The sequence below is a fragment of the Orcinus orca genome, chromosome 10 (assembly GCF_937001465.1).
Source record: "Orcinus orca chromosome 10, mOrcOrc1.1, whole genome shotgun sequence".
Taxonomy (NCBI): domain Eukaryota; kingdom Metazoa; phylum Chordata; class Mammalia; order Artiodactyla; family Delphinidae; genus Orcinus; species Orcinus orca.
In genome coordinates, this window is record NC_064568.1 from 82,572,826 (window position 1) to 82,600,204 (window position 27,379).

Here is a 27,379-nt window from a genome sequence, read left to right on the forward strand (position 1 = left end):
CTGCTTTATAAAAAGTGAATCAGCTATACATATATCCCCATATCTCCTCCCTCTTGCTTCTCCCTCCCACCCTCCCTATCCCACCCCTCTAGGTGGACACAAAGCACAGAGCTGATCTCCCTGTGCTAGGTGGCCTGCTTCCTACTAGCTATCTATTTTACATTTGGTAGTGTATATATGTCCACTATTGAGAACAGTGTGGAGGTTCCTTAAAAAACTAAAAATAGCCTTACCATATGATCCAGCAATCCCACTATTGGGCATATACCCAGAGAAAACCATAATTCAAAAAGACACATGCACCCCAATGTTCATTGCAGTACTATTTACAATAGCCAGGACATGGAAGCAACCTAAATGCCCATCGACAGACGAATGGATAAGGAAGATGTGGTACAGATATACAATGGAATATTACTTAGCCATAAAAAGGAATGAAATTGGGTCACTTGTAGAGATGTGGGTGGATCTAGAGTCTGTCATACAGAGTGAAGTAACTCAGAAAGAGAAAAAGAAATATCGTATATAAACGCATATATGTGGAACCTAGAAAAATGGTACAGATGAACCGGTTTGCAGGGCAGAAATAGAGACACATGTAGAGAACAAACGTATGGACACCAAGGGGGGAAAGTGGCAGGGGAGATGGTGGTGGGATGAACTGGGAGATTGGGATTGACATATATACACTAATATGTATAAAATAGATAACTAATAAGAACCTGCTGTATAAAAAATAAATAAAATTAAATTAAAAAAAAAAGAAAACCAGACATTTCAAGTTAATGAATTTAACTAAACATGCCGCAACAAAGATCCCATGTGCCGCAACGAAGACTCGGCGCAGCCGAAAATAAATATTTTTTAAAAACCTCTTCCAAGAATCCTATAGTATTCATCTGTTTATTTGACACATTTCTCAGCTCCCAGTGGTTGAGTTCCACCTGTGGTTGATGTTGCAAAATGACTTTAAGTTTCAGGAAGTGTATATGTACAGGTAGGTGATGACTTCTCATATTCTAAAGTGGCTGTTTTTATTGGCTGTGCTGCGCCGCTTGCAAGATCTTAGGATTGAACCCAGGCCCGCAGTGAAAGCGCCGAGTCCTAACCACTGGGAAACCAGGGAATTTCGTGATGTTGCTTTTTAATGAACCATTTCCCTAATGAGGACTCATGAAAGTAGTTGGCCCAGCTTCAGGAATTCTCTTTGGCCCGTTAAACCGTTGCTGGCGATTTCCCTAACCTTTATCATCACTGCTGCTGCCAGTGATTCAACACTTTAAGGCCTTGGAAGGCTTCCAGCTCTGGTTCACAGCAGAAAGCCCCTTGCCACCAGCTGCTGCTCCTGGAAGCACTGACACCTTCCTGTCCTGTCTCTCTTGGGTCCCCATACCTCCAAAAACATAATCATCTGGTGCAGTGGCTTTTTCTCAACTTTGGCTGAAACACTGAGACAATTTTAATTCTGTACAATTACTTGGCCTACTTCCAGGCCAATTTCTTGGCCTGACTCTTGCGGGACTGGTATCAGTATTTCTTTAGCTTCCCAAATGATCTCAATATACCACTGGGCTGGAGAACCATGGCTCCAATGATTTGAAGTTACCAAGGTTTATTCCCTCTATTGCCTGACCGGTTAAATTTTTTAAAAGTTAAGCAAGCCCCCAATTTCTGCTGCTGCAGCAGTTAAACTGCACATACTATATGCTATGGTCAGAGCCTATAATATTACCTATCTTGTAAGTAAGACCGGCCTTTGAGAATTGGCCCAGGAACCAAAACTATACTATTTCCTTTACAAGCTTTTCTTTTACAAGGCTTCCCATACTTTGTCATTCCTAAGATGTTTCAGTTTCCCAGAGAGGAAGGATTTATTGAAAGATAAAACACAGGGAACTTTAATTTGATTCTGGAGTAGATATTCCCAGGCTCAGTTTTTGGAAAAACAAGGTTGGGATTTATCAGGCTAGAGGAAATGTTAAGGATGTTTAACTGCTCCAGTGAGAAGCAGCCCCTAGGGAAGGGCTTGTGTGGGAGGAACGCCCATCTCCCCATCTTCCCAGATCTATGCTGCACAGCTTTTATTTCCTCTTCGTTCATAATTAAATGTGCTATTAAGTTGCTTTTGTTTTGAGACTGTCCATGAAAAGAACAAAAAGGCTACTGATTGTTAAAACTGGGGTAAAACCACCACTTACAGCCAGACAGGAACCACCCACACTAGCCCCAGTGTTCAGGCAGTGTGAAAAAACCCTGGACCCCAGATCATCACTTGTTCCTCCCTAGTTTTGCTCTGGATATAGCTTAAGTGACCACCTCCACATGGCTACCTATGAAAAAGAAACTTTACAATACCTAAGTTAGAGGGTGGTGTGATGAGAACTACTGAGGATTACTGGAGTGACTCAGAGAAACAGGTGCAGTGCCTGGCCCATTCCTCTTTATTGCCATGCCCCCAAACTCTCAGTATCTCACTCCCCCAGACCCTCAGTTGAATAACTGCAGCTCCAGTGACCTTCGTTGAACATGTTGCTTGCCTACAGCACATTTCTGCTCAAAATGATCTAGATCTTTGGAACTGAGGCCATCCAGACAAATGCTTTATTTTGAAAGGAGGCAACCAAAACGAAGAGGCTAAATAATTTGCACTAACTCACTCAACTGGGATTTATAAAACAGTATGAATCTGCATCTCATTTTTACTGTTTTGTCCACCCCTAAATTCATAAATAAAAGACTGGAAGACTCACAGGTCTAGTAAGAAATGAACAGCTCTGCACACAGTGAGTGCAAGACCCTAAGGAACCATGAACCCCTCTCAACACTGCCTTTAACACCACAACAATCTCTCCTCCCCAAAACCCTACGGCAGCTCCCATCCCTACTTGTACCTAAAACAAACCCCACCCCAATCAAAATGGGCACTTGGAATTTGTTTTCTGTCATGGATGTGATTTACCACCTACAATAAAGTCCCAACAAAAACAGCCATACCCACGGCTCCAAATACGTATGATTCTCTCTTCAGAAGTACAGCCCTTTCATGGTCTATGGATTTCAGAGAAGAAACTATTATCTCTCCCCAAATAAAAGCAGACATACATATTTAACATTTTATTCTTATTCCTTAAGCATACACATTTTTAATTCCATGAGTTTTGGTATGTTTACAAAGCAAAATATAGGACAGAAGGTGGCAGTGTTAATGCATTTGACAGGGGAAAAAAAAAAGGAAAGCAACCCTTACACTACCAACTTACATGAAACGCAAATAATTGTGGTGAACACATTGGTTATAACATACAGAAATAACAAAGACAAGCAAGCTAATTATTAAAGGTTAAAAGCTAACCTTAGAATGAACTGCTATAGTAGAGGACTAACATACAGGGAAATAACCAAGGTCCTTGGGTCTCCTCTGTCTCAAAGGGGAATACAGGGAAACAATAGTAAATCCCCTAATCCACCTCCTCAATGGTGGGGCCAGATCCAGAGCCCCCTTTAGGGGCCTGGGCCCCAAAGCCGCCAGCCCCGGGGCCACCCGCCCCCTGGTACAGTCTGCTGATGATGGGGTTACACACCTGCTCCAGCTCCTTCCTCTTGTGCTCAAACTCGTCCTTCTCGGCCAAGGTGTTGGCGTCCAGCCACGAAATCACCTCCTGGCACTTGTCCAGCACCTTCTTCTTGTCGGCCTCGCTGATCTTGCCCTTCAGCCCCTCATCCTCCACGGCGCTCTTCATGTTGAAGGCGTACGACTCCAGGGCATTCTTGGCAGACACCCTCTCGCGCTGGACCTCGTCCTCGGCTTTGTACTTCTCCGCCTCCTGCACCATGCGCTCGATCTCCTCCTTGCTCAGCCGGCCCTTGTCGTTGGTGATGGTGATCTTGTTGGCCTTGCCCGTGCTCTTGTCCATGGCCGTGACGTTCAGAATGCCATTGGCGTCGATGTCGAAGGTCACCTCGATCTGGGGCACTCCCCTGGGCGCCGGTGGGATGCCGCTCAGCTCGAAGCGCCCCAGCAGGTTGTTGTCCCGCGTCATGGCCCTCTCGCCCTCGTACACCTGGATCAGCACGCCGGGCTGGTTGTCCGAATAGGTGGTGAAGATCTGCGTCTGCTTGGTGGGGATGGTGGAGTTGCGCTTGATCAGGGCAGTCATCACGCCCCCAGCCGTCTCCAGCCCCAGCGACAGGGGAGCCACGTCCAGCAGCAGCAGGTCCTGCACGTTCTCAGACTTGTCTCCCATCAGGATGGCTGCCTGCACCGCCGCCCCATAGGCCACCGCCTCGTCGGGGTTGATGCTCTTGTTGAGGTCGCGCCCATTGAAGAAGTCCTGCAGCAGCTTCTGCACCTTGGGGATGCGGGTGGAGCCCCCCACCAGGACCAGGTCGTGGACCTGAGCCTTGTCCAGCTTGGCGTCGCGCAGAGCCTTCTCCACGGGCTCCAGGGTGCTCCGGAACAGGTCCGAGCACAGCTCTTCGAACCGCGCCCTGGTGATGGACGTGTAGAAGTCGATGCCCTCGAACAGGGAATCGATCTCCAGGCTGGCCTGGGTGCTGGACGACAGGGTCCTCTTGGCCCTCTCGCAGGCGGTGCGCAGTCGCCTCACGGCCCGCTTGTTCTGGCTGATGTCCTTCTTGTGCTTCCTCTTGAACTCCTCCACGAAGTGGTTCACCAGCCTGTTGTCGAAGTCCTCCCCACCCAGGTGGGTGTCCCCGGCCGTGGCCTTCACCTCGAAGATGCCATCGTCGATCGTCAGGATGGACACGTCGAACGTGCCCCCGCCCAGGTCAAAGATGAGCACGTTGCGCTCCCCCTTGCCCGTCCGGTCCAGGCCGTAGGCGATGGCGGCAGCCGTGGGCTCGTTGATGATCCTCAGCACGTTCAGCCCCGCGATCACCCCGGCATCCTTGGTGGCCTGGCGCTGCGAGTCGTTGAAGTAGGCCGGCACAGTGATCACCGCGTTGCTTACCGGGTGGCCCAGGTACGCCTCGGCGATCTCCTTCATCTTGGTCAGCACCATCGACGAGATCTCCTCGGGGTAGAACGCCTTGGTCTCCCCCTTGTAGCTCACCTGCACCTTGGGCTTGTCACCGTCGTTGATCACCCGGAAAGGCCAGTGCTTCATGTCCGACTGCACCACAGGGTCGCCAAACTTGCGGCCGATCAGCCGCTTCGCGTCGAACACGGTGTTCTGTGGGTTCAGCGCCACCTGGTTCTTGGCCGCGTCGCCGATGAGCCGCTCGGTGTCCGTGAAGGCCACGTAGCTGGGGGTGGTGCGGTTGCCCTGATCGTTGGCGATGATCTCTACTTTGCCGTGCTGGAACACCCCCACGCAGGAGTAGGTGGTGCCCAGATCGATGCCAATGGCCGTGCTTTTCGCCATGCCGCTGTCCTGTCCTCTCGGCTCCGCAACGAACTTCAGACCTGAAAACGGCCAACGAGTTCAGCGACGAGGAGCTCGGTTCTTTCGGATTCCGAAACCGAACGCGCCGGTGCCGCTCGGGGTGGTGTTCGCAAAGAGTGTGTCTGCAGAAGCTGCTCTCACCAACCACACGAATCTTAGTAGCTCTCTCAAGGCTCGCCGTTTCTCTGAGGGCTGCTCTGTGTTTATAATTTTTCAACAAGCTCCGCCTTTTCCCTCCTCAGCCAATCACCGAGCTCAGTGTGGCTGCCGGGTCGGGAATATTCCAGGGGTTTCTCCTCAGGTCCTGCCCCCTGGTTTTCTGGGACCAATCAGCCCCGTGGGTGCCACCCCTCCCAGAACTCTCCAGACTCTTCTCGGATTCGCTGGAGGAAACGGGAGTCCTAAGGGGAGGGGGGAGAGGCCCTGGGAAGAGTCGTTGTTGACTCCGCCCACACAGTCTCCGTTTCCCTGGTGAGCCGCCTGCCAAGTAGTTGGCTGTCGACCGGAAGGATGAGTCCTAGGCTTGTAATAAGTAGGGCGGTGAGAGGCTCGTGGGGCTCAAATAAGTTTGGTTGTTTAAAGTAGGATTAGGGGGTACACGATTCCGGGGAGACCCAAATTACAGAAAGATCCGGAGTTTCTCTAAGAGGGTGGGGTATCTGTGGCCCAAAGAGACGCTGATTGGAGCCTGACGCTGATGGAAGCAGCCACGTTTGGACCGGTTCGCGGAGGGGCCGGGCTGCCTGAGAATTGCCTTGGCCCTCCCGGCGTTTTTCCCATCTTATTTTTAAAGTAGGACGGACAAGGAAAGAGATAATGAAGTATAGTTTTGGCGTCATCTTTAGCCCTATATGGATGGAATATCTGGGGATGGGAAAATTTGAATTTTCAAAAGAAAAGTAATCAGGTAAACAGACGGTTCTTAAATTGGAGAAGTTCCCAACGCCTTAAAAGGGACGCGTTCGGTCAGGGGCGTGGGGAGGGAAGGGCAGGGTTGGATCCACCGCGCCCCTGTCCCCGCCCAGAATCGCTCCCGTTTTCCTCGGGCTGGACTGGGACTTGAGAAAGAAAAATGATCTCTATAGAAATTCAGCTATCGGGCTTCCCTGGTGGCGCAGTGGTAGAGAGTCTGCCTGCTGATGCAGGGGACACGGGTTCCTTCCCCGGTCCGGGAAGATCCCACAGGCCGCGGAGCGGCTGAGCCCGTGAGCCATGGCTGCTGAGCCTGCGCATCCGGAGCCTGTGCTCCGCAACAGAGGCCCGTGTGCCGCAAAAAAAAAAAAAGAAAGAAAAAAAAAAAGAAATTCAGCTATCATTAGGCCTTTGGGGCTTCTCCCAGTTCCTCATCTTTCCCAGCCTGGGTTCCGGGCCACCCCCCTGTTTCCTTTATGCCTTCTTTTTTTTTTTTTTTTCGGTACGCGGGCCTGCTCACTATTGTGGCCTCTCCCGTTGCGAAGCACAGGCTTCGGACGCGGAGGCTCAGCGGCCATGGCTCACGGGCCCAGCCGCTCCGCGGCATGTGGGATCTTCGCGGACCGGGGCACGAACCCGTGTCCCCTGCATCGGCAGGCGGACTCTCTACCACTGCGCCACCAGGGATGCCCCTTTCTGCCTTCTTCATTCCCGGTTCAGCCTCGGATGATTGGTGGTGCCAGGATTAATCTGAGTCCGGAATTCGGCCTTCTGCCTTGTCACTTGCAGCCTCTAGGCTGTCCACCGCTTTAAAATAAATGTGATGTGGTGATGAGCCTGCGAGGGCGGGGCGGGAATGTTCACTCCTCTTTAACAGCATCATATGCTACAGCAGGTTGGCAGGTGGCTCACTTAAAAGCAAACTGGTCGGGATGGTGCTGTAAAGTGGGAGAGGTTGGCGGGACCCAGATTCTAGCTCCTTTAAAACTTCACATTATTTGCTCTGCACGTAATTCTTCCACTTAGTTTTTTAGCCTGGATTTCAACTTTCTGTGCGTTACCTTTCTTCCTGTTTTAGATACAATTTTATATTTGGTAATTTGTTTTGGCCTTTGTTTCTTCATCCTTTGTGTGAAATGCCAGACCCCTTGTTAGGCGGCTAAAATGAAAATTTGAGGGACATTAAAGGAACAGTGCGGGGTTCACAACCCATAGAAAAATAGACTCATTGCTGTACTCACATGTCTTGAGCATAGAAAACATAAGAGCACAAGTGGGAGGAGGCAGGGGTTTTTTTCTATTTATTTATTTATTTATTTATTTTGGTTGCTTTGGGTCTTCATTGCTGAGCGCAAGCTTTTCTCTAGTTGCGGTGAGCGGGGGCTACTCTTTGTTGTGCTGCGCAGGCTTCTCATTGTGGTGGCTTCTCTCGTTGTGGAACACGGGCTCTAGAGCACAGGCTCAGTAGTTGTAGCGCACGGGCTCAGTTGCTCGACGGCATGTGGGCATGAACCTATGTCCCCTGCATTGGCAGGCAGATTCCTCTTTTTTTTTTTTAATATAAATCTATTTATTTATTTATTTTTGGCTGTGTTGGGTCTTCGTTGCTGAGCGGGGGCTCTCTCTAGTTACGGGGAGCTACTCTTCGTTGTGGTACGCGGGCTTCTCATTGGGTGGCTTCTGTTGTTGGGAGCATGGGCTCTAGGTGTGCAGGCTTCAATAGTTGTGGCACGTGGGCTCAACAGTTGTGGCTCGCAGGCTCTAGAACACAGGCTCAGTAGTTGTGGCGCATGGGCTTTGTTGTTCTGCAGCATGTGGGGTCTTCCCCGACCAGGGCTCGAACCCGAGTCCTCTGCTTTGGCAGGTGGATTCTTAACCACTACGCCACCAGGGAAGCCCAGCAGGCAGTTTCTGATGAAGGGAAGAAATCTCGCTTTTGAATACTTTTGCTCAATTGGCATTCTTTACCCACACACCTGTCCATCAAAACACCTTTTCCTGGAATCCAAGGGTATTCATTTGTTTATTCTATAATTTGCTCAGGCTAAACTAAACTGATGTTGCAAAAAGATTGCTTTAACAAACCTGTGTGTCTTTCTCTGTGCAGGTAGGTGATAACTTTTTTTACTTTCAGATGTGACCCCCTAATGAATCACCTCCTTAATCTAGTCAAACTGGCCAAAGTTCAGGAATTTTCCATTTCTTTATGCAATATCTGGCTGGGGATTCCCCAAACTTACATCTTAGCTGCCCAGTATAGGAACACTTCCAGAGACCCTTAACCTCACCCCCTCCTTCTGGAAGCTTCCTCACCATCAGCTGCTACCAGCAGCACTTCTGGATTCACTCTTTCCTTCTCTCCAAATTTGCAATTGTATTCCTCTGTTGGTTTGAAGCAAAGGGTATCATTGTCTCCACTGCCAGGCAGGTAGAGGATGTGAGAGGGCCTCAAATCTTGTGGCTGCTGGCTTAGCAGAAAAAAAGCCACTCGAAAATGCTGTTTTTCTTGAATCGGGTAGTCAGCCGCACATCGTATTTGACCTACCTTTTGCATTAAGTTTCTCTCTGTGGACTGGCCTGTAAACCTAAGCATCTGTATTCCTTTTCCATTTCCTACAAGGGGAGAGTCTCCTGAATTTTGTCTTTCCTTTTGCACTGGACACTTCCGAATGCAGAAACTCAGTTACCGGTTTACTTGGTGTCTAAGGAGATTATATGAACCCCAAGAGATTTTTCAGAACTTTAATTTGATTAGCTTTGGAATTAGGTTTTTATCGGGTTTGGTGTTTGGAAGGATCAAGGCTCAGTTTCCCCAAGCCTGACGGGCTGTCAGGTAAAATTTAAGGGTGGGGGATGGGAGAGAGAGTGCCAAGAAAGCTGACCGCCGGCGACAGGAAGCTTGGGGGAGGGGAACCTTTCTCACCCCGAGGCTGCGGGATCTTGTTTCTTCTCTCCTTTTTCCTACAGTTTTTCAAACAGTATCGTTTTCTCCTCAATTCTATTTGTTTTAAAAGATAGTATAATTCTAGGTTTATCAGAAGAACGCAAAAGAGATAACTGATATGAAACCTAGAGCCAGGATTTTTTTTTTTACATCTTTATTAGAGTATAATTGCTTTACGGTGGTGTGTTGGTTTCTGCTCTATAACAAAGTGAATCAGTTATACATACACATATGTTCCCATATTTCTTCCCTCTTGCGTCTCCCTCCCTCCCACCCTCCCTATCCCACCCCTCCAGGCGGTCACAAAGCACCGAGCTGGTCTCCCTGTGCTATGCGGCTGCTTCCCACTAGCTATCTACCTTACGTTTGGTAGTGTATATATGTCCATGCCTCTCTGTCGCTTTGCCACAGTTTACCCTTCCCCCTCCCCATATCCTCAAGTCCATTCTCTAGTAGGTCTGTGTCTTTATTCCTGTCTTATCCCTAGGTTCTTCATGACATTTTTTTCCCCTTAAATTCCATATATATGTGTTAGCATACGGTATTTGTCTTTCTCTTTCTGACTTACTTCACTCTGTATTACAGACTCTAGGTCTATCCACCTCATTACAAATAGCTCAATTTCGTTTCTTTTTATGAGCCAGGCATTTTTAACCATCAAATGGCAAAGGCTTCAAAGACCTGGGAACCCTGCTAATTTCCAGCAGCATGGAAAAAAACCTGGGTTTGCATCTGGACTCTACTTCGTTGTTGAAGCTGTTTTTCTTTCTTTCACAATGAAGTACTTGTAAGTTAACTAAATTACACATCTCTGTATCTCTAAATTAGAATTAACTATTTCATAGGATGACGACTACAAGGATAACTTATAAGGCCTTAGTTCAGTGTCAGTGACAGACTAGTGTTCAAAAGTTTGCTCCCTTCTCCCTTCTTTTGTTGGGGTCCCACACCCTCTCAGGTCTGTTATATCTCAATCACTCTTACTGAAGGTGGGGGGTTAATACCAGGACTATAGTATTACTTTCAGTTTACCATAGAAACTATCTTAAGATTTTTAGGCAGAGCCCTTCAGCCAAACCTTTACATTTTCAAACACAAGCACAAAAGAGCAGAGATTTAGTGGCTTGGTCTGGTCACCTAGACAGATAATTACAGAACCAGTGACTGAACCTACATGTCCTCATACTTTCTATTTTGGACTCCTCCCGATGCTGGCACGTAGACCTTACCCTTTCACTCTAAAAAGAAGAAAACAAATGGCCATAGAAGATAGTTAAGAGTGAATGTCAGGGCTCTGCCCGCATCTTGGGCACCATGGGGGGTGTGTGACCAGCAGGTATTCCCCTCCAGGCTGTTGCTTCTGACTCGCAACCATCTCCCCCATCGCCCCACCCCCACCCCACCCTTCCAGCTTCTCCCAGAACCGTCTCTTCTTCCCTTCATCCCAGACTGGTCGGTTGTTATGAGGGGAAAGGAGGGGGAGCCCCGTTAGTAAGGCTAGGCTGGCACCCAGTTCAAAGAATCTCCTGGAAACTAAATGTAGAGCCGTGACTAAGCTTGATATCCTAGAGTGGGGTTGGGGGGTAGGGAGACATGGGTGGGGCAGTTTGTTTGTTAAGGGCTGTTCCTATGAGTCAGTCCCCGCCTTCGAGCCCAGAGAACTCCAGAAAGTTCCTGGCACAGCCTGAAACGGGGGCAAGGAGCCAGAAGCCCTAAGACCCCGAGAAAATGGGGCGGGGCGGGGCCTGACGGTAGGGCTGGCCGCGGAGCTGCCTGTCCGGTGCCGGCGTTTTTCGGTTGTTTTTTCAAAATGGGATTAAAGAAGTAAAGAAAGGAGAGACCTTTAGAGTTTCACTCAAACTCGCTAATTTATTGGATGAAAACACTGGAAAGGTTCGTAACTGATACTAGGAAGCCGGATGAACTGGGTGGCCAGACGGGAGAAGGCCCCACCGCCCTGTGCAGGGACAGGCCATAGATGGGAGCTTGCTGGCTTGTCTCTGCCGCTTCCCCACCCGACTCTAGTCCCTGGTTCTCGTGGGGACGTTTCGAGGGGTAAAATGGTTGAAGACCCTCGGGGGTGATTCTGGCCTTCCGCACTCCCCCGCCTTCCCACCCTGTTTGCCCCTCTGTGCCCTCTGCTCCGATCCTCTGCTGGGCTGGACAGGGGCCCGCGGGGTGGGGCGGGTTGACCTCGGCATCCCGAATTCGCAGCGCTACGTGATCCCTTAACGTCTCTAAATGAGCTGGAGCTAGGAGAGGGCGAGGGGGCTGGTGGGGTTGCTCTCACAGAACTGCACTGGATACTTTACGGGTGACCCTCGGGGGCGGATTTAAGGCGATCAGTTGGCGTAAAGTATGATGCCAGTTACCGTTTCTTATTCCTAGCGTGAGGATCTCCCCCTCAGAAATCGCCAATATTGGTTTTTCACCTGAAACAACCTCTTTTAACTGAAAGCCCATGCTTCTGCCCACTTCTTTCACATTTATAAACGTTTTTGTTGTTTTGGTATCTTTTCTTCATTTTTGATGACAGAACCCTGTTAAACACCAGGAATAACAGTATGTATGTTACTAATCACACAATATCTTGGATTTAAAAGACATAAAATTAGTCGCATTACCATAGCCACCTGCCTTCTGAGGGCTGGCATAGGGAGACAGGTGAGATTGGAATTAGGGAAGGTATTAAATTTAAAAAACTCTTTCCTCATCTACAGTTATCTCGATGCACCTCCTCTCCCCCAAAGTTCCTGCTACTACCCAAAACACCACTTTCTCCAGGGATGGCATTGCATTCTCTTTGCGAGTTCTGCAATTCCCTCAGCTTCATCTGGAACTTAAAAAGTGATTATTTTCAAAGTACTCCGTGCAAGGGTATATGTTATCAAGGCAATAACATACTGACTTCTTAGTATCAATAAAACACCCTCAATAACCTTAACTGATTTAGCCATAGGAACTCATTTTCTCCAAGGTAATTTCTGGAGATTTCCCTAACCTCTCTATCAAAGGTGTTTCTTAGGTCCTTCCCAGTCTCCACCCTTTTCCACCCACCCTCCCCCAACCCTTGCTACCTCCCCCTAAAGTAGTGGTAGTGGCTGCTTGAAGAGTTACTGTGTTGTGTGCAGATGACAGTCGCAAATGTTACTGCAGCTCTATGGGGTAGAGGAGGTCCTGTAGCAAATGCATACCCCCCATAAAGGTTGACTTACATTGTGGCTAGACTCCACAGCGCTACAGTTCAACTACCCTGAGGATTAAACGTGTCTTTACAAACTGTCCTGTAAGTCTAAGCATTTCCATTTCCAAACTTGCAGGGCAAGGTCTACCTATACATGTTATTCCCATAATATTGGATTTTCTTCAAAGGCAAGTATTTAGTGAAAGGTTTGGTGGGCCTTGAAGTATACAAACTCACAAAGTGCTTTTATAGAATGTTGACACAATTTTTTTCTGCTTTTGGCGAAGTAAATTCACATAACATAAAATGAACCATTTTAAAGTGTACAACTTAGTGGTACCTAGCCCATTCCCATGTTATGCAATCACCACCACTACCTAGTTCCAAAATCTTTGTAAACCCCAGACACAACTGACTTTTAAAAGGGCTCACTCCCCAAGCCTTGAGGATTGTGCCAGGCCTTTTCCAACAAAGAGGCTGTGGAGGAGATTACTTCTAGGATGCTAGCAGCTAGGGTATGAAGCATCTCAAGGGGAAGCAAGTCTGTGGTAAGTCTTCCTGGTACAGGGCTGCAAGTTTTTTCTATCACTCTTCTAAATAGACAAATACTAAACCTCTATCATCAAGCCTATTATCTGACATAATTGTTTCGATCATACAGAGTTAAAGCAGAAAGAATACTGATTGTGAAACCCAGAGTAGAAACATAACCCAGAACCAGACATGCATACACAAAGCCCTGTGGACTTGGGGCAGCAGGGCAAAAACCAATAAACCCAGAGTTGGAATCCAGGTTCAACATCTTTGCTGAACTGATTTTTTTTAACCTTGAAATAAATTTTAGTTAAGCCAGTAACTTTTAAGTCTCCCCATATGTTCACCTGTGGAAGTCAAACACCACCTATACTCAGTGCAGTGGAATGAGAATTCATAAACACCTAAAAGGCCCCTGTACAGTGCCCGGTAGGTAAGAGCACTGAATACTGGGGTCCCCCTGCTGGGGCATGAAACTATGACACCTCCCTAAGGTACTCACTGGGATACCTAAAATGTAGGTAACCACTGCTGGAAATGTGGCATTTTTATCTCAGCATTTTTTCAGAAATAAGAAATATAGATTGAGGCATGAGGCCAAACCCTTCCATTCTAAAATATGAGAACTAGGGATCACAGTGGAGAATGCATTCATGCATAACTAGTCAAGCCATTGCTTGAACTCACATCTCCTCACTGCCGATTTAACCTCTCTTTCATGCTGAATCCAGATTAAGTAACAGGGCTCTAACGTATCACGTGTACTCACAGGAAGCAGGAGCCATGATCTTCCAATCCAACTGCCTCTATTTGGCTGCTTCTCCAGAACGCTCCCACGCACAAGCTCCTTTTGAGGCCACCCTTAAAGCCTCTACCCCCTCAGCCACCTTGAGGCCACCATGCCCGTACCTCTTAACATTTTTTCTGGACCCACCAAACCCAAAGCATTCAAATTCGCAGTTTTGTATCTCCCAAGAATACTCTTTGCCTAAAAGACGTGTGTCACAATACAATACATATCCTTACTTTCCAGATCCCTGACCTTATCTAAGAGGCAAATTGCCATTATGTAAGAAAGAGAACCTATGCAGACCCTTCTGCCCTCAAAATAAAACAGAGACAGACATCACTCGAATTCTTCTGAGTTTATTTACTTTGAAGTAATCAGTTAAAAAGTGGGGGGGGGAAGCCTGAGTTTGGCATGAGTATTACAAAGCAGGAAATTGACAAAAGATGGCAGTATACATTCATCTTTACACTCACACGCTGAAAAACAGCTCATAACTTCACCAAGAGACACAGTTCAACTTCCCAAACAACTTGCATAGCTGATAACTGATGAAAGGCATATACGTAAGGCAATGCAAAATTTTGGATCCCAACTGTCTCCATAAACATGAACGATCTGGGGAAAGATTCCTAATCCACCTCCTCAATGGTGGGGCCAGATCCAGAGCCCCCTTTAGGGGCCTGGGCCCCAAAGCCGCCAGCCCCGGGGCCACCCGCCCCCTGGTACAGTCTGCTGATGATGGGGTTACACACCTGCTCCAGCTCCTTCCTCTTGTGCTCAAACTCGTCCTTCTCGGCCAAGGTGTTGGCGTCCAGCCACGAAATCACCTCCTGGCACTTGTCCAGCACCTTCTTCTTGTCGGCCTCGCTGATCTTGCCCTTCAGCCCCTCATCCTCCACGGCGCTCTTCATGTTGAAGGCGTACGACTCCAGGGCATTCTTGGCAGACACCCTCTCGCGCTGGACCTCGTCCTCGGCTTTGTACTTCTCCGCCTCCTGCACCATGCGCTCGATCTCCTCCTTGCTCAGCCGGCCCTTGTCGTTGGTGATGGTGATCTTGTTGGCCTTGCCCGTGCTCTTGTCCATGGCCGTGACGTTCAGAATGCCATTGGCGTCGATGTCGAAGGTCACCTCGATCTGGGGCACTCCCCTGGGCGCCGGTGGGATGCCGCTCAGCTCGAAGCGCCCCAGCAGGTTGTTGTCCCGCGTCATGGCCCTCTCGCCCTCGTACACCTGGATCAGCACGCCGGGCTGGTTGTCCGAATAGGTGGTGAAGATCTGCGTCTGCTTGGTGGGGATGGTGGAGTTGCGCTTGATCAGGGCAGTCATCACGCCCCCAGCCGTCTCCAGCCCCAGCGACAGGGGAGCCACGTCCAGCAGCAGCAGGTCCTGCACGTTCTCAGACTTGTCTCCCATCAGGATGGCTGCCTGCACCGCCGCCCCATAGGCCACCGCCTCGTCGGGGTTGATGCTCTTGTTGAGGTCGCGCCCATTGAAGAAGTCCTGCAGCAGCTTCTGCACCTTGGGGATGCGGGTGGAGCCCCCCACCAGGACCAGGTCGTGGACCTGAGCCTTGTCCAGCTTGGCGTCGCGCAGAGCCTTCTCCACGGGCTCCAGGGTGCTCCGGAACAGGTCCGAGCACAGCTCTTCGAACCGCGCCCTGGTGATGGACGTGTAGAAGTCGATGCCCTCGAACAGGGAATCGATCTCCAGGCTGGCCTGGGTGCTGGACGACAGGGTCCTCTTGGCCCTCTCGCAGGCGGTGCGCAGTCGCCTCACGGCCCGCTTGTTCTGGCTGATGTCCTTCTTGTGCTTCCTCTTGAACTCCTCCACGAAGTGGTTCACCAGCCTGTTGTCGAAGTCCTCCCCACCCAGGTGGGTGTCCCCGGCCGTGGCCTTCACCTCGAAGATGCCATCGTCGATCGTCAGGATGGACACGTCGAACGTGCCCCCGCCCAGGTCAAAGATGAGCACGTTGCGCTCCCCCTTGCCCGTCCGGTCCAGGCCGTAGGCGATGGCGGCAGCCGTGGGCTCGTTGATGATCCTCAGCACGTTCAGCCCCGCGATCACCCCGGCATCCTTGGTGGCCTGGCGCTGCGAGTCGTTGAAGTAGGCCGGCACAGTGATCACCGCGTTGCTTACCGGGTGGCCCAGGTACGCCTCGGCGATCTCCTTCATCTTGGTCAGCACCATCGACGAGATCTCCTCGGGGTAGAACGCCTTGGTCTCCCCCTTGTAGCTCACCTGCACCTTGGGCTTGTCACCGTCGTTGATCACCCGGAAAGGCCAGTGCTTCATGTCCGACTGCACCACAGGGTCGCCAAACTTGCGGCCGATCAGCCGCTTCGCGTCGAACACGGTGTTCTGTGGGTTCAGCGCCACCTGGTTCTTGGCCGCGTCGCCGATGAGCCGCTCGGTGTCCGTGAAGGCCACGTAGCTGGGGGTGGTGCGGTTGCCCTGATCGTTGGCGATGATCTCTACTTTGCCGTGCTGGAACACCCCCACGCAGGAGTAGGTGGTGCCCAGATCGATGCCAATGGCCGTGCTTTTCGCCATGCCGCTGTCCTGTCCTCTCGGCTCCGCAACGAACTTCAGACCTGAAAACGGCCAACGAGTTCAGCGACGAGGAGCTCGGTTCTTTCGGATTCCGAAAATTGAACGCGCGGGCTCTGCTCAGGGTAGTCCTCGCAGATAGCGTCTCCGCGGAAGCTGTGCTCACCAACCACACAAATCCTAGCAGGTCTCTCCGGACTTGCAGTTTCTCTGAGGGCTGCTCTGTATTTATAGTTTTTCATCAAGCTCCGCCTTTTCCCTCCTCAGCCAATCACCGAGCTCAGTGTGCTGCCGGGTCGGGAATATTCCAGGGGTTTCTCCTCAGGTCCTGCCCCCCGGCTTTCTGGGACCAATCAGCGCCCTGAGTGTTGCCGCTCCCAGAACTCTCCAGACTCTTCTGGGGCTTGCTGGCTGGCACTGGCTGGGGGAGGGGGCAGTGGGTGGGGAAGGAGTGGGAGGAGCTGGCGGCTCCGGAGGGGGGCCGGGGGCGTTGACGTAGTCCACGCAGTTGCGTTACAATGGAGATGCTGAGTCTGACCTCATGGGCTAGTAGGGAGTCAGGATAACCTGTCTGGGCCCTGCTCAAAGTTGTAGGGCAGGGCGGGTGGGGGGTGGGGGGACGCTGGCTGTGCAGTTTGGATATTGAGGGAGCCCCAAGTTATAGGCGCTCCGCAAAACGAACCGTATCAAACTGCATCGAAGGCGGTGGGACACTAGGTGAGCCACGAGTACTCTGATTGGAATGGGCTGGGGATAGGCAAGACGAATAAGTCCTTGTTTGAGGAAGTGCTGGGAAAGTTCTCTAGTTTGTTTAAATCTAAGGTATGGGGATGTGGGCCAGCCAGGGAAGGGGGATCGTTTAAGGACCGCCAAGGTGGCTGGGATTGGTTAGAGCTGCCAGAAAAAAGTGAAGGAGCTGGTCTGTTATTATCTCCAGATAACAGTTTTTTATTTGGAAGAAGATTAGAGAAAGAGACAGCCTTTGAGAGCACCACCTCACCCGAGAAAACTCATGAGGGCTTGATTGGGTTCCTAGCAGCCGTCTTCAGACTGGCCCAAATGTACTCCCACCAATCCCTAATAGAGGGTAAAAGGCGATCAGCAGGGTTGCTAAACCCATGTGACTGATGTCTCCTGTGGAGACAAGAACTTCAAATAATCAGAGTTCAGCAGGAGACAGGTACAATGCCAGAATAAAAAAAGTCACAGACAGAGGAACAGGACAGTTGAGTCTGGCCCTGTGAGAATTTGAAAACAGCATTATGACGCTGTCCTAGGAGTTGGCTAGGAGTTCTTCTGTCTACCTTGTACATAACATTGTCTGGAAGAGATGTTTGCACACACAGTATGTGGCAGGATTATTCACAATAGCCATAAGGTGGAAGCAGCCTAAGTGCCACAGAAGGAATGAATAAAGAAATGTGGTATATACATACAATGAAAATTATTCAGCCGTAAAAAGGAAATTCTGACACGTTGTAAAATAGATGAACTTCTAGGATATTATGGTAAGTTAAATAAGCCAGTCACAAAAAGAAAAATAGTGTGTAATTCCGCTAATGTGAGGTACCTAGAGTAGTCAAATTCTGAGAGACAAAAAGTAGGCCAAAAGGAGAACCACTAGTAGGCTAATGGTTTCCAAGGGCTTGGAGGAGGGGGGAAATGGGGAGTTGTTTAATGGGTATAGAATTTGTTTTGAGAGATAAAAAACTCTGTAGAGTGGTTGGGCAACAATGTGAATGGACTTACTACTGAACTGTATGCCGAAAAATGGTTCAGATGGTAAATTTCATGTTGTGTGTATTTTACCACATATAAAAATAAATAAAAATTAAAAGTTCTCTCTGAAATTTTATCTCATTCTTTTCCCACAGGCCTAGGAAAACCATGGCTTCTGCTAAGGGAACGGCCATTGGCATCGACCTGGGCACCACCTACTCCTGCGTGGGGGTGTTCCAGCACGGCAAAGTAGAGATCATCGCCAACGATCAGGGCAACCGCACCACCCCCAGCTACGTGGCCTTCACGGACACCGAGCGGCTCATCGGTGACGCGGCCAAGAACCAGGTAGCCATGAATCCGCAGAACACTGTCTTTGATGCCAAACGGCTGATCGGCAGGAAATTTAATGATCCTGTAGTGCAGTCAGATATGAAACTTTGGCCTTTCCAAGTAATCAATGAAGGAGGCAAGCCCAAGGTAACGGTGTCCTACAAAGGGGAGAAAAAAGTTTTCTACCCTGAGGAAATCTCTTCTATGGTACTGACTAAGATGAAGGAGACTGCTGAGGCTTTTTTGGGCCACAGTGTCACCAATGCTGTGATCACCGTGCCAGCGTACTTCAATGACTCTCAACGCCAGGCCACCAAGGATGCAGGTGTGATTGCAGGTCTCAATGTGCTAAGAATTATCAATGAACCCACAGCTGCTGCCATTGCCTATGGCTTAGATAAAGCAGGGCAGGGAGAGCGACATGTCCTGATCTTTGATCTGGGTGGAGGCACATTTGATGTGTCCATCCTGACCATAGATGATGGGATTTTTGAGGTAAAGGCCACAGCTGGGGACACCCACCTGGGTGGAGAGGATTTTGACAACAGGCTTGTGAGCCACTTTGTAGAAGAGTTCAAGAGGAAACATAAGAAGGACATCAGCCAGAACAAGCGGGCGGTGAGGCGGCTGCGCACTGCCTGCGAGAGGGCCAAGAGGACCCTGTCGTCCAGCACCCAGGCCAACTTGGAAATTGATTCACTTTATGAAGGCTTTGACTTCTACACATCCATCACCAGAGCCCGGTTTGAAGAGTTGTGTGCAGACCTGTTTAGGGGCACACTGGAGCCTGTGGAAAAGGCTCTTCGGGATGCCAAGATGAATAAGGCTAAAGTCCATGACATTGTTTTAGTAGGGGGCTCCACCCGCATCCCTAAGGTTCAGAGGCTATTGCAGGACTACTTTAATGGTCGTGATCTCAACAACAGCATCAACCCCGATGAGGCAGTTGCCTATGGGGCTGCAGTACAGGCAGCCATTTTGATGGGGGATAAGTCTGAAAAGGTACAGGACATGCTTTTGTTGGACGTGGCTCCCCTGTCCTTAGGGTTGGAGACAGCTGGGGGTGTCATGACTGTCCTGATCAAGCGCAACTCCACCATCCCCACCAAGCAGACGCAGATCTTCACCACCTACTCAGATAACCAGCCCGGCGTGCTGATCCAGGTGTACGAGGGCGAGAGGGCCATGACGCGGGACAACAACCTGCTGGGGCGCTTTGATCTGAGTGGAATCCCTCCTGCACCCAGGGGAGTGCCCCAGATCGACGTAACCTTTGACATCGACGCTAACGGTATTCTCAGTGTAACAGCCATGGACAAGAGCACAGGCAAGGCTAACAAGATCACCATCACCAACGACAAGGGCCGGCTGAGCAAGGAGGAGATCGAGCACATGGTTCTGGATGCTGAGAAATATAAAGCTGAGGATGAGGTCCAGAGAGAGAAAATTGCTGCAAAAAATGCCTTAGAATCCTATGCTTTTAACATGAAGAGTGCTGTGAGTGATGAAGGTCTACAGGGCAAGATTAATGAGTCTGATAAGAAGAAAATACTGAGTAAATGCAGTGAGGTCCTTTCATGGCTGGAGGCCAATCAACTGGCTGAGAAAGATGAGTTTGATCATAAGAGAAAGGAATTGGAGCAGGTGTGTAACCCAGTCATCACAAAGCTCTACCAGGGAGGATGCACTGGGCCTTCCTGTGCAACAGGGTATACACCTGGAAGGGCTGCCACAGGCCCCACCATTGAAGAAGTAGATTAATCTTTTCTGGAGCTGGAGGGTTCTAGGGTGCCTCTAAGATGAAATTTGTTCCCCTCATCTTTAAACATGGTTATGATTCCTGAATCGACTGGACCTGAAGCTAAGTTACCATACCTTTTGGATTCTGAAAGAGGAGTCTCATATACCGTCTCTTCACACTCCAACATCCTGTTTCTGACTCTGGATTGAGACTCTTAGGAAAACTAGGCCTCTCTCTGAACCATTTGAAGAATTTGAATGTCTGTTATTTATTTCCAGCCTCCCCAACTTTCTTCTTCCTGTGTGGATGGTTATCTGTCCCTCAGTAAATTTGTTCCTAAAGCAAATTACTTCTGGTATTTTTAGACTGTGAGTGTATCTTGTAAAGTAGGGAAAAGGAGAGCTCCTGGAGAGACCATTTGTGGTCTGTTTGTGAGCTAATTGTGAATGATTAAGCTGATAAGCCCAAAGTATTTGAATTTTCATGAGCTAATTGTTTCAAGAAAAGACAACTTTTGATCATCAGGCACCTTTAGACCCAGTTAGAGTAGTTGCTAATTAGTTACTGCTTATATTCAGTGATAGACTGATTTCTGTGCTTAGGGTTCAGCTGCTTCCAGGGGTGGGTGGGTGGGGCGGTGGTGAGGGCCCAAACTTCTGCTTGATGTCCTGATGTCACTTACAGTTGGGGCCTAGGAGATCCAGCGTCTGTGCACTCACAGAGTTCATTATTACAGTCCTTTACATGCTGAAAATATTTCTACAACAAACTCCTAACAAATGTGTACTTTATGCAAGATGAGAAATGGAAGATGTATTACAATCTTATTCCTTTAACAAATATTTTCACTTATTGTGGCATAATGTCGCATACTTATAAAGCCTTGGGGACCCGAATATAGAAGTACGTGTAACTGTGTAACTGCATTTGTGTCCCTTTCTGTTTGAGAGGGAAATATTTTTTAAGTGACAATATTAGAATGGGTATTTCTAGCCCGGAGCCAGACTGTTTGGTTTTACTCAGTCCTTTACAGGACAGTCCTAGGCAAAACCGTAAAAGAAATGTGGACCGAGAGAGTAATATCTTTACTGGGAACCTTTGATAAAATCGAGATATGTGCGCAGGCTCCTCATCTCCGGGACTTCTCAACATTTTTTTTCTTTACTTTTATCAAAGTGTAACATACATAGAAAAGTGTACAAATCATCATGGGTTTTCACAAGCTCCCCAGCAGTTTGCAATAGGAAGTATCTTTAGAGCATGAGCAAATCATGCTGGAACTGTACTTATTGTCATAGAAAGGAACAAAAACCCCTGAGAGGCGGTGAGGCGCCCTCCCCGACGCTCGTGCAGCGGCTGGGGCCCGCGCCTGCGCGGTGGGAGCCTGCCACTCCGGGAGGAAGTCGGAAGGCGGGAAGCTCCGCCCCCTTCCCGGCTTTGGCGTTCCCCTCGGCTCTATGCCCCTCGGCTCTATCCCCCCCACCCTCCCCGAGCCGCGAGCCCGCGGGGCGCTGTCCTCCACCCCTCGGAGCTCTCCGCGGCGCTTCCCGCAGCGCCTGCGCGACCCCGCCCCGCCCCACGCGCGGGTTTGCGTTCCAGTTGCCGCCAGGCCTTCGGTCCACTGCACCCGGCCCTTGCTCTCCCGGTCCGGCGGGCGCCCAGCGGCGCAAGCACCATGGTAGGTACCGTGACGTCACAAGGGGGCGCCCTCGGGGAGCGCGGGCGGTTGAGACGGTTGGGGGCGGGGCGGGGGTCCCTCTGGGGGCTTTGTTCTTCTGGACTGGCATTGGGCCCTAGGACTTTTCCCTCCATCCTTAGTTCCTGCGCCTCAAGTTCTTTGAGGAGAGACCTGGAAGCAAATAGGATTTTTTTCCCCCATGAGAAAAAAGGAAAAAAAAACCAGAGAGTCGGCGGAGACCGCAGTAGGAACAGCTAGACCTCAAGGATCATTTCCCTGACGGAGAACAGGCTCCGGGAGGGTGCGGGTGCGGGTGGAATACTTTCTACAGTTCTCTGGGAGGCGTGGACAGGACCCTAGGAGAGGTCGTCCGTTGAGAGACGAGCCCGAGGTGTGTAGCGCAGAGCCTCTCTCGGGGCTTTATGTCAGGGGCTCGAGGTAGTGTGCATAATCATCTGGGCTCCAGCTGTTCATCCGAGTGTTCCTTCCTGTGAAGTTTTGAGAACTGCCAGAAATGTGGCGGGGATCCCAATACCAGTATTTGGTAATACTAGCAGGGGGACACGCCTCTTACCATGTCCCTTCCCATATGATGGTTTTCCCCCTCTCGCCCAATAGCTCTTCTATTCCTTTTTCAAGTCCCTTGTGGGCAAGGATGTGGTCGTGGAACTCAAGAATGACCTGAGGTAGGTGCCTGCTCTGCCAAGTCTGTAGGGGGTGGATGTGCCCAGCGCCCTGGAACTTCTTTAACAAGTATTTGAGGGCTAGGCAAGGTGGGAGGGATACAAAGGAAATAAATGCCTCAAGCTTACAGATTAGCTGAGGAGTTGTATCTTGTACTGGAAAAAAATACAAAGAAGCATGTAAGTAGTAAGTACTAGAGAGAAGACAGGGCAGACGCATCAATAACATTTTTTACAAAACGTAGTTTTGTTTTTCTGATTATCTACTCCTTTGACCCAACTTCTAGAAATGTAAGTATCGGTTCCTCAAGTAAAGATGTATGTACCAAGATGTTGGTAGATTTTTTTTGTAGTAGTAGTAGCCAAAAGTTGGGGGAAAAATTAAAATAGCCATAAACAGGGAATGCGTTAGATTGTGGTATTTCCATATAATATAGCTGTTCACATAGAAATGAGATGTATTAATATGGAAAGCTGTTGCAGAATAGTATATGTGGCATTATCTCCTTTTTGTTGAAGAAAATATAAACAGAAGACCCATGCAGCCCCTTCTGTCTACACTGCTTTTACATCCCCTATCCCCTTGTATCATTAGCTTGTAGTCATTTTTCAGGAGTTGGATTAAATGCTGTATCCTTGGACTTTCCTGGTTCTTCTTCTTCTAGCCAAGTAGACGCTTCCTTTCCTTTCTTTCTTTTTTTTTTTTTTTTTTTTCGGCCGTGCCACGCAGCATGTGGTATCTTAGTTCCCCCACCAGGGATTGATCCTGTACCCCCTGCATTGGAAGCATGGAGTCTTAAACTACTAGACCTCCAGGGAAGTCCCTAGCCAAATAGACTCTTCTGTCAAAGAGTCTTTTTTTCTTCCTAGTGGCTTCTCAAATTGTGATTTCATAGAAATGTATTTACTGTTTAGGATCTATCTTTCCTACAGGGCCAAGACCATGTTTAAGCTCACCACTGTGTAACTAATGTCTAGCACAGGCCTGGTATCAATATATAGTAGGTGCTTAATAAATGTGTGCTGAAGGAAAAAAACATAGCCAACATTTGAGAACCTCCTATAGGCTAAGAACTACTCTGAATACTTTACATTTGTTAACGCATTTAATTCTCAGAACACCTCTACATGATATATACTATTGTTCCTGTTTTACACATGAGGAAACTGAAGCTTGGATAGGTTAAGAAACTTGGTTAAGTCTACACAAATACTAAAAGACAAAGCCAGAACTTAAATCCCATTCTGTCTGCCCCCCGACCCCTTTTTAAAAATTAAAAACAGGGTCATAGTTTCTATGCAGTTGTGAAACTTGCTTTCACCTAATGGTATGTTGCAGATATTTTCCATGTCAATAAAGTTGATGTTTAGCGTTTTAACGTTCTTAATGTCTGCATGGCATTTTTCTTAGCTGGCTAGAACTAATTTAACCAAAACCTTGCTGTTGGACACTTAGGCTGTTTCCAATTATTTGCTTTTATAAATGATACTGCCCTGAACATCCTCATGCATACATCTTTGTATACATCTCATTTCACTAGAAAAATATCCTTTCAGTGAAATGTACATTTAAAATATTGATACATACTACCTGATTGTCCTTTAGAAAGTTTGAATGAATGTATTCTCTCCCCAATGGTTTCTTCTTCATTTCTGTGTGAGATAATTTCTTAGTGGGGAAGGCATTGACATGGCAGGGAATGGTGAGGCAAGGAATTTGCCTTTTAGATCAGAGATTTCGATTTATGGCACTGACAATGCATGTGGTATTGATGGCATATATTGATAGATTGGGTCCATATAGAGACAAGTGTGGAAAGCACAACTACCCTCAGCAATTCTGTGAGATGACTTGTTTTTTGATTTTCCTCTTCTTCCTGGGTCTTCCACATGGCAAGAATAACTGTTATGTTATAGCCCCAGATCCTAAAGCAAGGACTTAAAAGATTCAAAGGTAATCCATTGGGTTGGGAGAAGAGCTCTTTCTCTTGTGCTGGTTGTCAGACCACTTTTGTCCTAAATATCTCATTCTAAAGGGACTGAATGAAATGTTACCACCTTATGCAATTCCTGAAAGTTATTGCATTGCTGCAGTTGGTGATAAGGCACTGTCAAAAGTTTTTTAGCAGCCAGGGATGTGGTAAAACCACCACTGAGGCAGTTGGTCTCAGACACTGGATTTCAGACACTTAGAATTTTACAAAAATTAGGGCCAACAGAGAACTGACAACTTGAATTTTGGCAAGGTAAGGATTTTTTTTTTTTTTTTTTTGCGGTACACGGGCCTCTCACTGCTGTGGCCTCTCCCGCTGCGGAGCACAGGCTCCGGATGCGCAGGCCCAGCGGCCATGGTCCATGGGCCCAGCCGCTCCACGCCACGCGGGCTCCTCCCGGACCGGGGCACGAACCCACGTCCCCCGCATCGGCAGGCGGACTCTCAACCACTGCGCCACCAGGGAAGCCCCGGTAAGGATATTTTTAAAACTGCGATTTATTAACAATTATATTTTTTTAATACAAAAAAAAAAAGGGCAATTAAAGAGCAGTTATTCTTAGGAGGAAACCAATGACAACCGTCAGCACACTATATACCCACTACACTAGCCTGCGTTTCCTCTTTTGTCACGGACTTATGAAACCTTTGAGCGCACATCAGTATTTGAGAACCAGTTCTAAGGAACTTAGAATCTGATGATGACATGCAGAATGGTTAGGATGAAGGCAGCCAGGTTGGAGGCTGGCCTGGATTGAGCTGTAAAGTCATTAGACCTTGGTTTGTAGAAATCATACTACAAAGAGAATTACAGAAATGTTAGAAAGACATCAGCAAACCATAGGGATTCGTGGGACGTGGAGGGTGGAGAAGTACAACTTATAGGATTTGAGATTGTGAGACTTCGTGTTGAAACTGTTGGCAGAAATGAAAGGATTGGGAGAGGTAGCATGGCTTGGAGCACTGGTATTTAGATAGCATTCCTCTTTAACATTGCAGGGGGCTCAAGGATTGAGGAAGGGAGAGGACAGCCCTGTGCCTGCATCATCAAGAACACTGCTAGCTACCTACTTTACCTACTTTACATATGAGGCTCTGGTTCCAAAGCAATAGTATTTGAAAATAGCTGGTGGTTCTGGGGGTTGGACAGGCCTGAACCAAAGTCTCTGTTTGTTCTAAACTTGGGCGAGTTATAAAACGCTTCTGAGCCCCTGGATGGTTAATAGCTACCTTATGAAGTGGCTGTAAATATTACAAATACGCAGAATACAGGTCTAGCCCATACCAGTTGTTTAATGATATCTACTAAGAGTGAGTTGGTTTAGGGAGAGGAGAGGTTATTTTAGAGGTCTAAAATAACACACTGCTCTGGAAGCACCTACATTCCTAGTCCAGAGCTTAGACATATCCCTTTTTGGTTCTGCCTTTCCTGGTTTCCTCAAGTCCTTTTTTTTTTTTTTTTTTTTGTGGTACGCGGGCCTCTCACCGTTGTGGCCTCTCCCGTTGCGGAGCACAGGCTCCAGACGCGCAGGCTCAGTGGCCATGGCTCACGGGCCCAGCCGCTCCGCGGCATGTGGGATCCTCCCGGACCGGGGCACGAACCCGCATCCCCTGCATCGGCAGGCAGACTCTCAACCACTGCGCCACCAGGGAAGCCCACCTCAAGTCCTTTATTTCCCCCCAACCATGCTCTTATCCCTGCTCTGCAGTCACCTCTATGTTGACTTTGGTATAAACTAATTGGGTTTTACCCTCTCTCTGCCCCTGACAGCATCTGTGGAACCCTCCATTCTGTGGATCAGGTGAGAATATAATAAGGGCCCTGAATGGGGTCTTGGGGAAGGAGATGGGAGAGGTTAAGGGCTGCGTACATTCATCTTGTCTCTAGTTCTAATGATGGTGTTCATCTTCTTTTCTTAGTATCTCAACATCAAACTAACTGACATCAGTGTCACAGACCCTGAGAAATACCCTCACATGGTGAGTTGTGGATGGTAGAAAAGAGCAAACATCTCTCAAAGCAGGAGGTCCCTGGGTGGATAGAGGACATTTTTTAAGGGTGTTTTCACATTTGTCTATCTTTGTCCAGTTATCAGTGAAGAACTGCTTCATCCGGGGCTCAGTAGTTCGCTATGTGCAGCTGCCAGCAGATGAGGTCGACACACAGTTGCTACAGGATGCGGCAAGGAAAGAGGCCCTGCAGCAGAAGCAGTGATGGTTCCTCCTCCCTTCCCCTCCTTCCACTGGTGACCCTTAACCTCATGTCCCAGCCCGGGAGGCCTCCCTCCCATACTTGAGGTGTTGTTTGTTTCTACATAGCAAAGGCTTTTTTTTTTTTAAGGGATGTGGATGAGAGGAATAATAGTAGGGAGCAGCTATCCTCTGTTGAGAAGGGGAGGAAAAGTAGGCTGGGAACTGCGAAGCCTTCCCTGGCCCCAGCACCTGCCTTTCTCACTTCTTCCCTGGAGATGGTGGGAAGATCTCCCAGATCTCTCCAGGGTAGCACGTGATTCATTTTGGGGATGGAAGGAATCTGTCCCGCATCGGGAATAAAATTTATGACGCAAATTCTGGTTCTGTGTGTGTTTTGGGAAGGGGGCTGGAGAATGGGAAAGGGGTGTTAAATTCATCCAAGCCCTGTTACTCTCATTACCCCAGCCAAGAATCCACCCCATCCCGGCATTATCTGCTGCTGCTCTCCTTGGTATAAACCATATCATTACCTCAATTAGACTACACGTGTTTCCTGAACATTCCCCTACTTAAATGGCCTACCTATCGCAGCCTTTTGCTTATCCTGTACCTATGAGTGCTTGCTGTCCTACTACCATGAAAGCTAATGAGACACCAAAATGCGTTTAATGCTGCTGGATTTCTTCCTCAGCCCAGCCAAAGCAGTACACTCTTTCCC

General features: G+C 48.7%; 4 protein-coding genes across 5 annotated transcripts; 2 read left to right on the top strand and 2 right to left on the bottom strand.

Moving 5' to 3' along the window:
• Positions 1-3,101: 3,101 nt before the first annotated feature.
• Positions 3,102-5,581, bottom strand: HSPA1B (heat shock protein family A (Hsp70) member 1B). Its single transcript, XM_004286579.4, has one exon. The coding sequence runs from the start codon at positions 5,382-5,384 to the stop codon at positions 3,459-3,461; it is 1,926 nt and encodes a 641-aa protein (XP_004286627.1). The 5' UTR covers positions 5,385-5,581; the 3' UTR covers positions 3,102-3,458.
• Positions 5,582-5,727: 146 nt separating this feature from the next.
• Positions 5,728-20,472, top strand: HSPA1L (heat shock protein family A (Hsp70) member 1 like). 2 transcript variants are annotated; one of them, XM_049716438.1, is made up of 2 exons: positions 5,728-6,312; positions 18,196-20,472. In XM_049716438.1, exon 2 carries the CDS (start codon positions 18,209-18,211, stop codon positions 20,132-20,134), a length of 1,926 nt encoding a protein of 641 aa, XP_049572395.1. In that variant the 5' UTR covers positions 5,728-6,312; positions 18,196-18,208; the 3' UTR covers positions 20,135-20,472. The 2 variants fall into 2 exon arrangements, with proteins under 2 accessions (XP_049572395.1, XP_004286629.1); XM_004286581.3 differs by lacking the exon at positions 5,728-6,312 and adding an exon at positions 16,937-17,038.
• On the bottom strand, positions 14,110-16,530 carry LOC101284066 (heat shock 70 kDa protein 1B). Its single transcript, XM_004286580.4, has one exon. The coding sequence runs from the start codon at positions 16,322-16,324 to the stop codon at positions 14,399-14,401; it is 1,926 nt and encodes a 641-aa protein (XP_004286628.1). The 5' UTR covers positions 16,325-16,530; the 3' UTR covers positions 14,110-14,398.
• Positions 20,473-21,533: 1,061 nt separating the features above from the next.
• On the top strand, positions 21,534-27,036 carry LSM2 (LSM2 homolog, U6 small nuclear RNA and mRNA degradation associated). The gene is made up of 5 exons (XM_004286582.4): positions 21,534-21,792; positions 22,411-22,478; positions 26,240-26,270; positions 26,389-26,448; positions 26,558-27,036. The coding sequence occupies exons 1-5, from the start codon at positions 21,790-21,792 to the stop codon at positions 26,681-26,683; spliced, it is 288 nt and encodes a 95-aa protein (XP_004286630.1). The 5' UTR covers positions 21,534-21,789; the 3' UTR covers positions 26,684-27,036.
• The last annotated feature ends 343 nt before the right edge of the window (positions 27,037-27,379 follow it).